Source organism: Oncorhynchus mykiss, chromosome 16, assembly GCF_057628025.1.
Source record: "Oncorhynchus mykiss isolate SJ-2025 chromosome 16, ASM5762802v1, whole genome shotgun sequence".
NCBI classification, from domain to species: Eukaryota; Metazoa; Chordata; class Actinopteri; order Salmoniformes; family Salmonidae; genus Oncorhynchus; species Oncorhynchus mykiss.
Window position 1 is genome coordinate 12,587,501 of NC_143037.1, and position 14,521 is coordinate 12,602,021.

General features: G+C 42.7%; 1 protein-coding gene across 4 annotated transcripts in view; it reads left to right on the forward strand.

Annotated features, from left to right (window-relative positions):
- Positions 1–14,521, forward strand: part of LOC110492834 (protocadherin-15-like) — a 303,674-nt gene that overhangs the window by 83,879 nt on the left and 205,274 nt on the right. For 2 of the 4 annotated variants that reach the window (XM_090201917.1, XM_036946203.2), the window contains exons 3-4: positions 7,907–7,921; positions 8,419–8,484. In XM_090201917.1, coding sequence (XP_090058043.1) covers positions 7,907–7,921; positions 8,419–8,484 — 81 coding nt within the window. The remainder of the gene's footprint in view (positions 1–7,906; positions 7,922–8,418; positions 8,485–14,521) is intronic. The other 2 variants (XM_090201916.1, XM_036946205.2) reach the window with 1 other exon arrangement.

Consider the following 14,521-nt stretch of genomic DNA (forward strand, 5'->3'; position numbering starts at 1 on the left):
TTAGCTAGTTACATATTTAAGACACTCACTGTGAAAACAAACTAACTTCACAGGAAACTATATCAAGGACATATAGTGTTTTTTCATCAACCTTTTAGATGTCTCCCCTTATTTCTGAGCTTTGTGAGTTTAAAGAAAACACATTTCAATTTCTGTATTTTGGTTTGTTTTGAGTTCCAACCAGATTAACCTACAACCCACTTTGATGGTGGAGATGAGAGTATTGACAGAACCTACAACCCACTTTGATGGTGGAGATGAGACTATTGACAGAACCTACAACACACTTTGATGGTGGAGATGAGACTATTGACAGAACCTACAACCCACTTTGATGGTGGAGATGAGAGTATTGACAGAACCTACAACCCACTTTGATGGTGGAGATGAGAGTATTGACAGAACCTACAACACACTTTGATGGTGGAGATGAGAGTATTGACAGAACCTACAACCCACTTTAATGGTGGAGATGAGAGTATTGACAGAACCTACAACCCACTTTGATGGTGGAGATGAGAGTATTGACAGAACCTACAACACACTTTGATGGTGGAGATGAGAGTATTGACAGAACCTACAACCCACTTTAATGGTGGAGATGAGAGTATTGACAGAACCTACAACACACTTTGATGGTGGAGATGAGAGTATTGACAGAACCTACAACACACTTTAATGGTGGAGATGAGAGTATTGACAGAACCTACAACACACTTTGATGGTGGAGATGAGCGTATTGACAGAACCTACAACACACTTTAATGGTGGAGATGAGAGTATTGACAGAACCTACAACACACTTTGATGGTGGAGATGAGAGTATTGACAGAACTTACAGCACTCATTTCATTAGGGGGCAGGCATTGCCAGCCTCAGTTTGGCTCAGACCTGCGTGTTTCTCTCATCCATACACCACACTGACTGTGAGCCAGCCAACCACTAACCCTTCAGTGTCCTTCCACTGGGTCTGTGACAGGGAGATAGATTCAGTCTCTCTCTCTATCCCTCTACCCCCCAGTCTCCTTATTCAACTATGTGGTCCTTAACCTTGACTCACACCCACTCAGCCCTATTTCCTTAACCTTGACTCACACCCACTCAGCCCTATTTCCTTAACCCTGACTCACACCCACTCAGCCCTATTTCCTTAACCCTGAGTACACACCCACTCAGCCCTATTTCCTTAACCCTGAGTACACACCCACTCAGGCCTATTTCCTTAACCCTGACTACACACCCACTCAGCCCTATTTCCTTAACCCTGATTCACACCCACTCAGGCCTATTTCCTTAACCCTGATTCACACCCACTCAGCCCTATTTCCTTAACCCTGAGTACACACCCACTCAGCCCTATTTCCTTAACCCTGACTACACACCCACTCAGCCCTATTTCCTTAACCCTGATTCACACCCACTCAGGCCTATTTCCTTAACCCTGATTCACACCCACTCAGCCCTATTTCCTTAACCCTGAGTACACACCCACTCAGCCCTATTTCCTTAACCCTGACTACACACCCACTCAGCCCTATTTCCTTAACCCTGAGTACACACCCACTCAGCCCTATTTCCTTAACCCTGACTACACACCCACTCAGCCCTATTTCCTTAACCCTGACTCACACCCACTCAGCCCTATTTCCTTAACCCTGATTCACACCCACTCAGGCCTATTTCCTTAACCCTGATTCACACCCACTCAGCCCTATTTCCTTAACCCTGAGTACACACCCACTCAGCCCTATTTCCTTAACCCTGACTACACACCCACTCAGCCCTATTTCCTTAACCCTGACTACACACCCACTCAGCCCTATTTCCTTAACCCTGAGTACACACCCACTCAGCCCTATTTCCTTAACCCTGAGTACACACCCACTCAGCCCTATTTCCTTAACCCTGACTCACACCCACTCAGCCCTATTTCCTTAACCCTGATTCACACCCACTCAGCCCTATTTCCTTAAACCTGACTACACACCCACTCAGCCCTATTTCCTTAACCCTGACTCACACCCACTCAGGCCTATTTCCTTAACCCTGACTCACACCCACTCAGGCCTATTTCCTTAAACCTGACTACACACCCACTCAGGCCAATTTCCTTAACCCTGACTCACACCCACTCAGGCCTATTTCCTTAACAATGACTCACACCCACTCAGCCCTATTTCCAGTGATCCAAGATGCAAATAAAGCGGTAGGATACATGCTGCGAAGTGAATCCCACGCCATCTCATATCTGATGAAAGAGTAGCCGTGATGTTTGGCCTGGGTGGCCAATTGACTTTGCAGCCACTTGTTTTGACTGAGACTCATCACATTTCTCCCAGTATACACACACAGCAGATATGTCTATTCAGTCAACAGTAAAGCCTCAATAGCTTTCAGCCGCTTATTCTGTCCTCCTTTTTCTATCCCCTTTTTCTATCCCTTTTTCTTTCCCCCACTCATGCAGTTAACCGAGGCACAATTTTAGAATACAATAGAATAGGATTCGGAGTCCCTAAGTTTAAATCAGCAGGTATTCAAAGCCATTCCCTGTAGGCTCATCCATCTGCCTCAGGAGGAGACGGGATCTTTGACCTTGTAAGAGATTGATGTGTCTGGTGAAAACCACCTCAGCCCTTCCCGGGCATTCAAGGATCAGGTCAGTGCAGCTGCAGCATAGCTCTGTCCAAAATAGCCGCAAACTCCATTCTCAAGACTCCCATAGTGGCAATCATATTATAGTATACACAAGCCATCGCTGGGGTAATAAGTAAATAGAATATTTTGAGATATATTTTGGGTGGTCAATTTGGGTGTAATAGTATGCTGACATCATTCATGTTCCTCAAATGATCTCCTATATTTGAATTACTCGTTGGGTTAAGATGTGTACGAAGTAGAAGGTTGACTGTGATCTTAATTTGGGTGTTGTAAAGATGTCATGAATCATGTGTTTTGGAGTCTGACTCCTGACATTTCTTCAAGAGATTTTTTTGGGCCTATATCTATCTGCCTCATTAGAGATGACCAGAAAGGGGAATGTGTGTGTGTGTGTGTGTGTGTGTGTGTGTGTGTGTGTGTGTGTGTGTGTGTGTGTGTGTGTGTGTGTGTGTGTGTGTAAGACAGATAATGAATACCCATTGCCTTAGAGTTCTCAGGCACTGGCACCTGTTGTGCTCACTGTGTCTTTGACTTCATAAGGGGGTTTGAGAAAACCCTGTTTTTATCACCATCCAGTTTAATTCAAAGTATAACTTAAACATTAGTGAAAGATGGACTATAGTGGATTCTAGTAGGTGTGATCTGTTCTTAGAAAATCCAACCTGATAGTGTACTATGCTATCATACTACAAAGCAGTTATTCTTTAGAAAAGTTCCCTCTGAAAAAATCGAGTTATTCGAAATCTGTTAGTGATTCAACGGGTGTTTCTAATATACGGACATCACAACCTATATGTTAGAATTCTTTATTGATTCCACATTCACTTTGTTCGAATCCAATTCACCTCACATACCCAAAATCACAACGCATTAGTAACCCACTCCCCTTTACATTGTATTTCTCTTGAATGTGCGAAGGAGACATATTGTGATTTAGAATGGCCTCTCGTCTTGGGAGTAACGCTAGCCTCGCTGGCCTGGAGTTTGTTCCGTTAGCTGCCTTATTGCGCGCTATTGATTTCTGCGATGATGACCCTCGATGGCGTTGGTCCAATCTCCTAGCAGCATCTCTCACACAGGTTATCTCTTGTCTCTTGACATCAAACGTCCATGATCATTGTCACACGCCGCCGCTCCACTTTGGAATCAGCCAATGCCCTGGTGTCATATTAGGACAAGGGGGAGGCGGCATAGAAATAGAATAACAGAGCATTGAGTTAAATGGGGGATATCCATTCTAGTAGTTATAGTTCTATGGGAGGAACGTTGCCCCAGCAGGGTCAAAGAAGCATTTAACTATTTAACCAATCAAAGGGTCAGATGTTAGCCGATGATCTCATCACCCTCATTATTCTGAAATGTAATACTAATCCTAAATGGCCCGCACACCAACCTCAAGTGAAAGCTGGTGCTGCTTCAAATAATGCAGAATCCATCAAATCGAAGACAGGTATATAACCCACTGTTAGACTTAGGTACACTTATCAGTTAATTGGAGATTGCCTTTCGGCTAGAGCAGGTTTCGTGGGCGGTTCCTTTGCCTTTGACAGTGTTGGCATCCAGACAAACTAGTAGATTTGATGTGGGATGATTAGATAGTCAGATAATGTGCTAACTGAATGTCTGCTTATTGAGGCAAACGGATGTTTGTTCCTTTCTACTTGTACATGTTAATTATGAAAATATATAGCAACAGGATCCCACAAACACAACGTTGGATAGTGTACAAGGGAAGGAGTATGATGTTGCTAGAGCTATACATAGTAAATATACATGCTTTTGAGGAAACTGATATTTTGGCAGTGGTGGGAAAAAGTAGCCAATTGTCATACTTGAGTAAAAGTAAAGATGGCTGAACAGAAAATGACTCAAATAAAAGTGAATGTCACCCAGTGAAATACTACTTGAGTAAAAGTCTAAAAATATTTGGTTTTAAACATACTTAAGTATCGAAAATAAAAGTAATTGCTAAAATGTGCTTAAGTATCAAGAGTAAAAGTATAAATAATTTCAAGTTCCTTATATTCCTTATATTATATTAAGCAAACCAGACAAACCATTTACTTGTTTTTTAATTGTATTTATGGATAGCCAGGGGCACTCTCCAACACTCAGACATCATTTACAAGTGAAGCAGGTGTGTTTAATGAGTCCATCAGATTAGAGGCAGTAGGGATGACCAGGTATGTTCTCTTGATACCTGCGAGAATTTGACAATTTTCCTGTCCTGCTAAGCATTCAAAATGTAACGAGTACTTTTGGGTTTCAGGAAAAATGTATGGATTAAAAAGTACACAATTTTCTTTAGGAATGTAGTGAAGTAAAAGTAAAAGTTGTCAAAAATATAAATAGTAAACTAAAGTACAGATACCAAAAGAAAAATACTTATGTAGGCCTTTTCACCACTGTATATAAGTTACATTTTCTTTCAAACAGCCAAAATTGGATGCTGTGTCTGTAGGATCTTGTTTATTATTGAACAGTTCCAAACCATTCATCAAAACATTATTTGTGCTTTTTTTGGAATCGGGAAGGTAGATCACAGGCAGCAGGCCGTTTGATGTCAACGAACTCATTCAGTTGTCCTGGGTACTAATATTCCATCAATATTTCAGCAGAACAGTATCTGTTTGTTCACCCGTAGAGGCATTGCAGTGGCTGTGCAAATACTGTAGCTAGCGTTGATACAAGGGCTACAGTCGCCGGGGCGTTGTTGGGTTACAGCCTTTCTGATGTCATGTGACTCATAACCCTAGTCAGCTATTGGGTAATTAGTCATTTATGATGGCCCGCCATATAGAGGGCATAAGGACTCTGAATTTATCTCTCATCTGTTGCTGCCCCATGCTTGTCCATACATCCATTCTCCAGACACAACAAACCAATGTAATCAAGGCTCAATGTTCCAGAGTAAACTCAAGACCCAGACACATTTAGTGCTGTTTATATGGGAGCTGGAGCGTTTTGATATCTTGTCAGGTAGCAGTGGTTTCCGAGCATTTACATACTGACTGCACTGTGCACTCACCGCCCGTCTGCAAACAGCTATTGTGTTAGGAAGAGAAATCTTTTTTTTTTTTTTTTGAATAAGAAATAATCTAGCAAGTGCACCATCCCTTGAAAAGCCATTTTCTCCATGACCACTTATCTTTCTTTCAGGGGGAACTCAGCAGCGTGTCGACGCGGTGTTATTCATATCGAGCTGTCTGTCTTCTCATAACTACCCATTAATATTTCGTAAAGGTGTGTGTCGGAAGCAGGGAGGTTGGGAGCGATGGGAAACTGACACCCCTCCCCGTGAACAAATGCAGTCCCTTGAAGCAGCAGATCTCTCCCAGCCTGCCACCCAGGAACAGTGTTCATCAAATCACTCACTCGTGCACTCTACTCAGATGCCTCGCCACCACCACAGCCTCGCCCCACTGCTTTGCGCTAGACTGTTCTTCTACCATAGTGGGTTGTGGGTAATGATCGGCGCAGACTGATCTGCGAAGGGTGGACATTTTAAGGAAGTGAAATATGACTTTTTGAGGTAATAACTGTAAACCAGCAGAGCTTCCTGTTGTAGGAAGTGGAATTTGAAGCAGCGTTAAGGGTAGGAAGTAGCAGGAGGCAGCAGGATCCAGCGCAAAATACTGGCCAGGTGAATGAATAAATCCAATACTTACACCACCTACAAAGCTATTTACAAGATGAACAGATTCTCAAAATACAGGTTTGAATCTAAATCGAAAACGTAAGCCTCAATCAAGCCTGCACTGCCAAACCAACTATAGCAGCTTTGCGTATAACAGACTATGGACAGCCTCCCCACACAGCTAACATACCAAACCAACTATAGCAGATTGGGGTATAACAGGCTATGGACAGCCTCCCCACACAGCTCACATACCAGAGCTAGAACACAACTCCAGCTCACATACCAGAGCTAGAACACAACCCCAGCTCACAAGTGCCTTTATACCTATGGCCCCTCCCTATGGACCAAACCATTAACCATGGATCTCTTTACCCAAATATGGCATATTAAATCATGTAACAGACATCTTCATTTTACCCACATTTGCATATTCGTCTAAATAAACATCTTAGCCATTCCTGGCTTATCCTCAAAGCGGGAATACTTTCCATTAATGAATACACATTTCCTAACAATAGTTCTGCAGGCCAACTGTCAGCAAAACGCATTACTTATGGAGCTGCGCATTGAGCTCCGAGATCCGCAAACTTCAAACACGGGATACATTACAATATGGAAATAAACAAACGTCTTTCTCTTCAGTGTAGCAAGTGTTCATGTGCACCTGAACATCGCATCCATTTGGAGGAATGCAAAATTGCATTTACTGCAATTTACTACATTTAAATATGAAACCGAAATGCGTCACAATGAAACTTGACCAAACATTTCCTTGACACATAATTAGCCTTGCGCAGAGTAAATACTCATGACACTGGTAATATATATAAATATATATATATATATATATATATATATACATTTAGGAGTAAGGAATTACTAGATTTATGGGGAAACATAAACGAGCTAAATAATTTATAAGGATAATTAAATAATGCATGTTCGTGACGAGAGCTACCGAGTCAGCTTGTCACACTCCTACTCTGAAACTTTGATATGCCCATAGATTATATTATTGTTCAACAATATATTGAAAGATTTGCCAAATAATTGTTTTTATATTTTCAATATTCATGTTGAAAATTGTAATTGAAATCAAAATGCTACTGATATTACAGAGCAAGAGGTTTTGCTTTGTAGCATCTACAGATGAAACATTTCTGGAGTCTGAAAGGAGGCTTGGGCAAGGCCAAAATGCCAGTTGGGCAACTGACTAGGTATCCCCTTTCCCGTCTCAAAATGCCACAGATGTTCCAACTTCATTTATTATTTTTGAATTACACTTTAAGTTACAAATGTCAAATACATGTCAATAATCCTTCCTCCAAAAAGGACCCTTCTATGGATTATATTTCATGAAAATCACCAAAATCTCGGTCCTGTTTTGTTCTAGTTTCACTAGGAATCACCCTATAATGTGAACTTTCGCACCTCTGTTTCAAAGTTTCAGAACTTTTCTTTTGATATGTTCTCTTCCCTCATTTTTTCCCTATTTTCTTTTGTTCTCTTTCAAGTGTCTTAAAGATAACTGACTTCCTGCTTGTCCTTTTTCTTTTCCTCTGTCATTCTGTTCTGCTCTCTGGCTGATGTTACTATATTTGACTCCAGACTGGCAGTATGATGGTAAGGCCATAGATCTTTCTCCAGTTACAGCCTCATTCTGCTCATAAAGAAGCCTCATACAGCCTCATCTTTCATCCCCACTCTACACTTTGCCCCCATTCTCCTTCTACCCCCCCCCCCTCATGGCAGTACATCTATGCATTTTAGATTTATACATTCTAGATCTATACATTCTAGATCTATATATCTTAGATCGATACATCTTAGATCGATACATCTTAGATCGATACATCTTGGATCGATACATCTTAGATCGATACATCCTAGATCGATACATCCTAGATCTACTGTATAGATCTTAGATCTATACATCTTAGATCTATACACCCTAGATCTATACATCCTAGATGATCCATCTTGGATCTACACATCCTTGATCTATTCCGTGTGTTCTGTCCAGTGTTGCTTCTAGACATAGTATAGCTGTGAACTCTATTGGTGTGTAACAGGAGATTACAGATTCATGTTTTTTCTTCTCGTGTGTCTTTGAATTCCAGAATGCAAACTCTCCAGAACTGGTCCACCCGCCACCATTGTTGCCATAGATGAAGAGAGCCCCAATGGTATGTATTCTCTCCATGCAGCACTGTTGGAATAATGGACCATGCTGAGAAAATCACAAACTCTGGTTGAGTCAAATGGAGTGAAAAGCACTCCAAGCACAGGCTTCAAGCTTGCAGTTCCAGACACACAGCATTTGTATTTTCCAATGTAATAAAACAAAAAGACTAAAGGATGGTTCACTAAATATTTGTTCAGGAGGAGGATTCTGCTGACCACTTAAACTCCACATTCTCTCTGTCCTAATTGTTTTCCTCGGTTGAGGGCTGAGCCATTACCAGTTTATGGGTGCATTTAAACGGGCCCACCAGGGAGGGAGGCAGCCATACATAGCGTATTTAACGCTAATGAGTGGAGCTGCTAATGCTGTTGGTTGTTGGGGCCATATTTGTCTCCCTCCCTTGACCTTCCCCGGTGGCTCCGCGCGGGGCCGGCCCTGCCAGCCACATTACAAATGGTGTTCAGCGTGCTGCACAGCCAGGGACCCTCGCTGTAGTAGATCTCTCTGTCCCCCCCCCCCCTCCCATCTTTCCCTTCTTTCTCCACTCTGAGTCACTATTGGGTGTGGCGGCTGGGCCGGGCCGGGCTTCGTTGCGTTCTGAGCTGTAATTGCGTTTGAACATTAGTGATGCATTTGACAGGTGTTAGCAGAGGTCAGTGGCTGGCTGTTGTTTCCCTATTGACTGCCCAATGAGCATCAGAGGTTTTCCACACTGCTGCTCCTTGGCAATGGATGTCAGCAGGCAGAACCCTGCACCTTCTCACTAGGGCTGTCTACTGCTCCTCGAGGTGGTGCCTGAACCAGGGTCAGAGTTGAGATGTTGGATGGAGGGCAGGTATTTGTTTGAAAGTCTAATTGGGTTGGAGTATTTTCTCCAAACTGACTAACTCTTCTGCAGTTATTTGGATTCTTGCCTCTGTCACATCTCTCTGTAGTTAATTTGACTTGCAGAATGAAGCTGACCAAAGCTAATATAGTGCTAATTTCTATTTGTAGAGCATGTATTTCTTACAATTTTCGTGTCCAGTATGAAGGAAGTTATAGGTAGTTTTGCGAGCCAACGCTAAGCTAGCAGGCTAATGGTATCCTCTAATTCATAAGACTCTGGGGCCTCGTTGCCAAAATCCCAAAGTATCCCTTTAATCCAGTATCAAGGAATTGCATAATTATTTTAGGGAGAGAGGTTGTGTGCAGAAGTCAGAATGTGTTTGCATTGAGAGTAAAGCAAATGAGAGAAAAGCCCTTAGTTTGACTCTCTCTTTGCCAAGCTCAGTGATGCCTTCAGGATTTAAGGTAATCAGTTCCTCATGTAACAGTAATTTACCTGTGATTTTCACCCCATACAGCGTGAGAGCGACTTTAATTCCTCATTTAATGGATGAAACATGCCTCAGCATCATGTGAAATGACTTTTTATGTAGTTTAAGCCGTGCACTATACTTATCCGAACAAATTGCAGTCGTGAATATATTTTATATCGGCACCACAAAAATGATATTTCTCATACAGTGACTGTGCACGGATCCACAGTCAATTTATTTATTCAATATAATGGATTTCATGGGTCCCCATTTTCATTTTAAAGAGTTAGCTTTCTTCTGCAGACATAAAAAACTTGTCTGAGCTTTGGAAAAACAGTTGAGAAATGACAGACCAAAGACCAAGAACCGTGTAGGACACAGATTAACATACTGTAGCGACTTAATCATTCTCCTCAAACATGTTCCAAAATTGAATTAAATCCAAATTTTCCAGCTAGAAACGGAGAGGGAGTGTTGTCAAATCAGTGTTTTGTGAGATGATTATGGAGAATAGACCTCTCTGCAGACACCATAAAAATATCGCCCCCCAAAATGAAATAAAATCAGGTCAGCTGTAAATTGTGTACCCATTTGCTGAAAAAAATTGACTTGTCTCAGCAAATTGATGAGTTTTTTTCAGGTGTACTTTACCTCATTCCCTTCCAACAGCTAGAAATAAAAAACAAATAAATGTATAGCCCTGGCGACTTTCTATTATAAAGGGGCAGTTTTATGTGTGATTGCCAAGGAGCAGAAACCTAAAGTAAGTGTCATTTGAAGATAGAACTTTGAAAATTGCTCTGCAATTCTCTGCACCTTCATATGGGCTAAAACAGTAGACTCTGTGACATGGGGATCATTGCTAGATTACCTTCTCATTTGAGTTTTGCACTCGTACGGTATTTTGCTGTGGCGAGTGTCAGGTGTGGATGATGGAATCTGAGGTGTGGGGCTAGTGTGGGTGATGCAGGGGCAGTGGAGGGTCACTCTGGACTGGCCCAGAGAATAGCTGTCAGATTGCTGGGAGGTAGTGAGGTATCCTCTCTCACTCACTCACACATGGACACACACACACACAGACACACAGACACTAGGACACACAGACAAAGCTCTGAGCCAGGAGAGAGAAGGTCAGCTGATCAGCAACAGCTGAGACAATTTCAAGGTCCCTTTGAGTGTCCACGATAACACAGAAGACAAAGGTGCTGAGAAGGGGGCGGGGCAGGCAACGAGAGGGATAGGAATCATTTGTGACATCATGAGGAAGGATATTGATCGAATAGGACCGTACTGAGTGTGAAAGGAAGCTTCTGAGAGGGACTGAGTCAGAGAGAGGTTGTGTGCAGGAGTCAGAATGTGTTTGCATTGAGAGTAAAGCAAATGAGAGAAAAGGCCTTAGTTTGACTCTCTTCCGTCCAAGCTCAATGATGACTTTTTCATTTACATTTTTTATTTCACCTTTATTTAATCTGGTAGGCCAGTTGAGAGTAAGTTCTCATATGCAACTGCGCGACCTGGCCAAGATAAAGCAAAGCAGTGCGACAAAAACAACAACAGAGTTACACATGGAATAAACAAATGTACAGTCAATAACAATAGAAACATCTGTATACAGTGTTTGCAAATGAAGGCAATAAATAGGCCAATAGTGGCGAAGTAATTACAATTTAGCAATTTACACTGGAGTGATATATGTGTAGATGAGGATGTACAAGTAGAAATACAGGTGTGCAAAAGAGCAGAAAAACAAAAACAAATATGGGGATGAGGTAGGTAGTTGGTTGGATGGGCTATTTACAGATGGACTGTGTACAGCTGCAGCGATCGGTATGCCGCTCTGACAGCTGATACTTAAAGTTAGTGAGGGAGATATAAGTCTCCAACTTCAGTGATTTTTGCAATTCGTTCCAGTCATTGTCAGCAGAGAACTGGAAGGAAAGGCAGCCAATGGAGCTGTTGGCTTTGGGGATGACCAGTGAAATATACCTGCTGGAGCGTGTGCTACGGGTGGGTGATGCTATGGTGAACAGTGAGCTGAGATAAGGCGGAGCTTTACCTAGCAAAGACTATAGATGACCTGGAGCCAGTGGGTTTGGCGACAAATATGTAGCGAAGACCAGCCAACGAGAGCATACAGGTCGCAGTGGTGGGTAGTGTATGTAGTGTATGGGGCTTTGGTGACAAAACGGATGGCACTGTGATAGACTGCATCCAATGTGCTGAGTAGAGTGTTGGAGGCTATTTTGTAGGTGACATGGTCGAGGATCGGTAGGATGGTCAGCTTTACGAGGATATGTTTGGCAGCATGAGTGAAGGAGGTTTCGTTGCGAAATAGGAAGCCGATTCTTGATTTAACTTTGGATTGGAGATGCTTAATGTGAGTCTGGAAGGAGAGTTTACAGTCTAACCAGACACCTAGGTATTTGTAGTCAACATATTCTGGACAGTCAGAACTGTCCAGGATTTAAGGTAATCAGTTCCTCATGTAACAGTAATTTACCTGTGATTTTCACCCCATACAGCGTGAGAGCGACTTTAATTCCTCATTTAATGGATGAAACATGCCTCAGCATCATGTGAAATGACTTTTTATGTAGTTTAAGCCGTGCACTATACTTATCCGAACAAATTGCAGTCGTGAATATATTTTATATCGGCACCACAAAAATGATGATATTTCTCATACAGTGACTGTGCACGGATCCACAGTCAATTTATTTATTCAATATAATGGATTTCATGGGTCCTCATTTTAATTTTAAAGAGTTTGCTTTCATCTGCAGATGTAAAAAAAACTTGTCTAAGCTTTGGAAAAACATTTGAGAAAAGACCAAGAACCGTGTAGGACACAGATTAACATACTGTAGCTATTTAATCATTCTCCTCAAATATGTTCCAAAATTGAATTGAATCCACATTTTCCAGCTAGAAACAGAGAGGGAGTGTTGTCAAATCAGTGTTTTGTGGGATGATTATGGAGAATAGACCTCTCTGCAGACACCATAAAGATATCACCCCCCAAAATGAAAGCAAACCAGGTCAGCTGTAAATTTTGTATCCATTTCCTTAAAACGTTGACTTGTCTCAATTCATGAGTTTTTTCAATTCAAATCAAATTTTATTGATAAACTGTCACCGTATCTGTGTGTTCGTCTATGTTGTTCTTGGAGGCTACCTGGGAACATATCCCAGTCTGCGTGATCAAAGAAATCTTGAAGTGTGGATTATGATTGGTCAGACCAGCGTTGAATAGCCTTAGCGTGGGTACTTCCTGTTTGAATTTCTGCCTATAGGAGGGAAGGAGAAAAATGAAGTCGTCATCAGATTTGCCGAAGGGTGGGCCTTGTAGGCATCCCGGAAGTTGGAGTAGCAGTGGTCGAGTATTTTAGCTTAGCAATGTGTTGATTGAATGTGTTGATTCGGTAAGGTTTTTCTCAAATTTGCTTTGTAAAATACGCAGCTACAATAAATGCAGCCTCGGGATATGTGGTTTCCAGTTTGCATAAAGTCCAGTGAAGTTCTTTGAGGGTTGTAGTGGTATCGGCTTGAGGGAGAATATACACGGCTCTGACTATAACCTAAGAGATTTCTCTTGGGAGGTAATTCGGTCTGCATTTGATTGTGATGTATTCTAGTTTGGGTGAATATCACAGTATGAGTAGTTAATCATTAAACACCCCCGCCCTTCTTCTTCCCGAAGATATATTTATTCCTGTCTGCGCAATGAACTGAGAACCCAACTGGCTGTCCTGACTCAGACAGTATATCCCAAGAGAGCCATGTTTCCGTGAAACAAAGTATGTGACAATCCCTGATGTCTCTCTGGAAGGAAATCCTCTCCCTGAGCACGTCAACTTTATAATCCAGTGACTGAACATTAGCGATTTAATATAATTGGAAGCACTGGATGGTGTGCTTGCCTCCTGATTCATTCCTAGTACCTATTTTCTGCCAGAAAAGGAACAGCCTCTGAAATCAGTTCAATTGCCCTGGGGGGTACGAACAAAGGATCTGATTGGTGAAAGTTGTATTCCTGTCACGGCCGTCGAAAGAATTGGACCAAAGTGCAGCGTGGTGAGCGTACATTTTCCTTTTATTTAAAATGTCGCCAACAAAACAACAAACGAAGAAACAATCGTGAACCTTCCAGGGCTATAGTGCCACTAACAAAGATAACTACCCACACTGAAAGGAGGGAAAACGGGCTATCTAAGTATGATTCCCAATCAGAGACAATGATAGACAGCTGTCCCTGATTGAGAACCTTACCTGGCCAAAACATAAAAATAAAGAAACATAAAAAACAGAACATAGAATGCCCACCCCACATCACACCCTGACCTAACCAAATAGATAAATAAAACATCTCTCTAAGGTCAGGGTGTGACGGTACACGCCGCCCAAAGGTGCGGACTCCGGCCGCAAAACCTGAACCTATAGTGGAGGGTCTGGGTGGGCATGTATCTGTGTTGTGGCTCTGGTGCGGGACATAGGCCCCGCTCCACCTCTGGCTCACCCACTTTGGTGGTGCCTCTGGTGCGGGGACCCTCATCGCCGACCCCGGACTGGAGACCCTCTCTGCGGGCCCCAGACTGGGGACCTTCGTTGCGGGCCCCGGACTGGGGACCCTCGTTGCGGGCCCCGGACTGGGGACCCTCGTTGCAGGCCCCGGACTGGGGACCCTCGTTGCAGGCCCCGGACTGGGGACCCTCGTTGCGGGCCCCGGACTGGGGACCT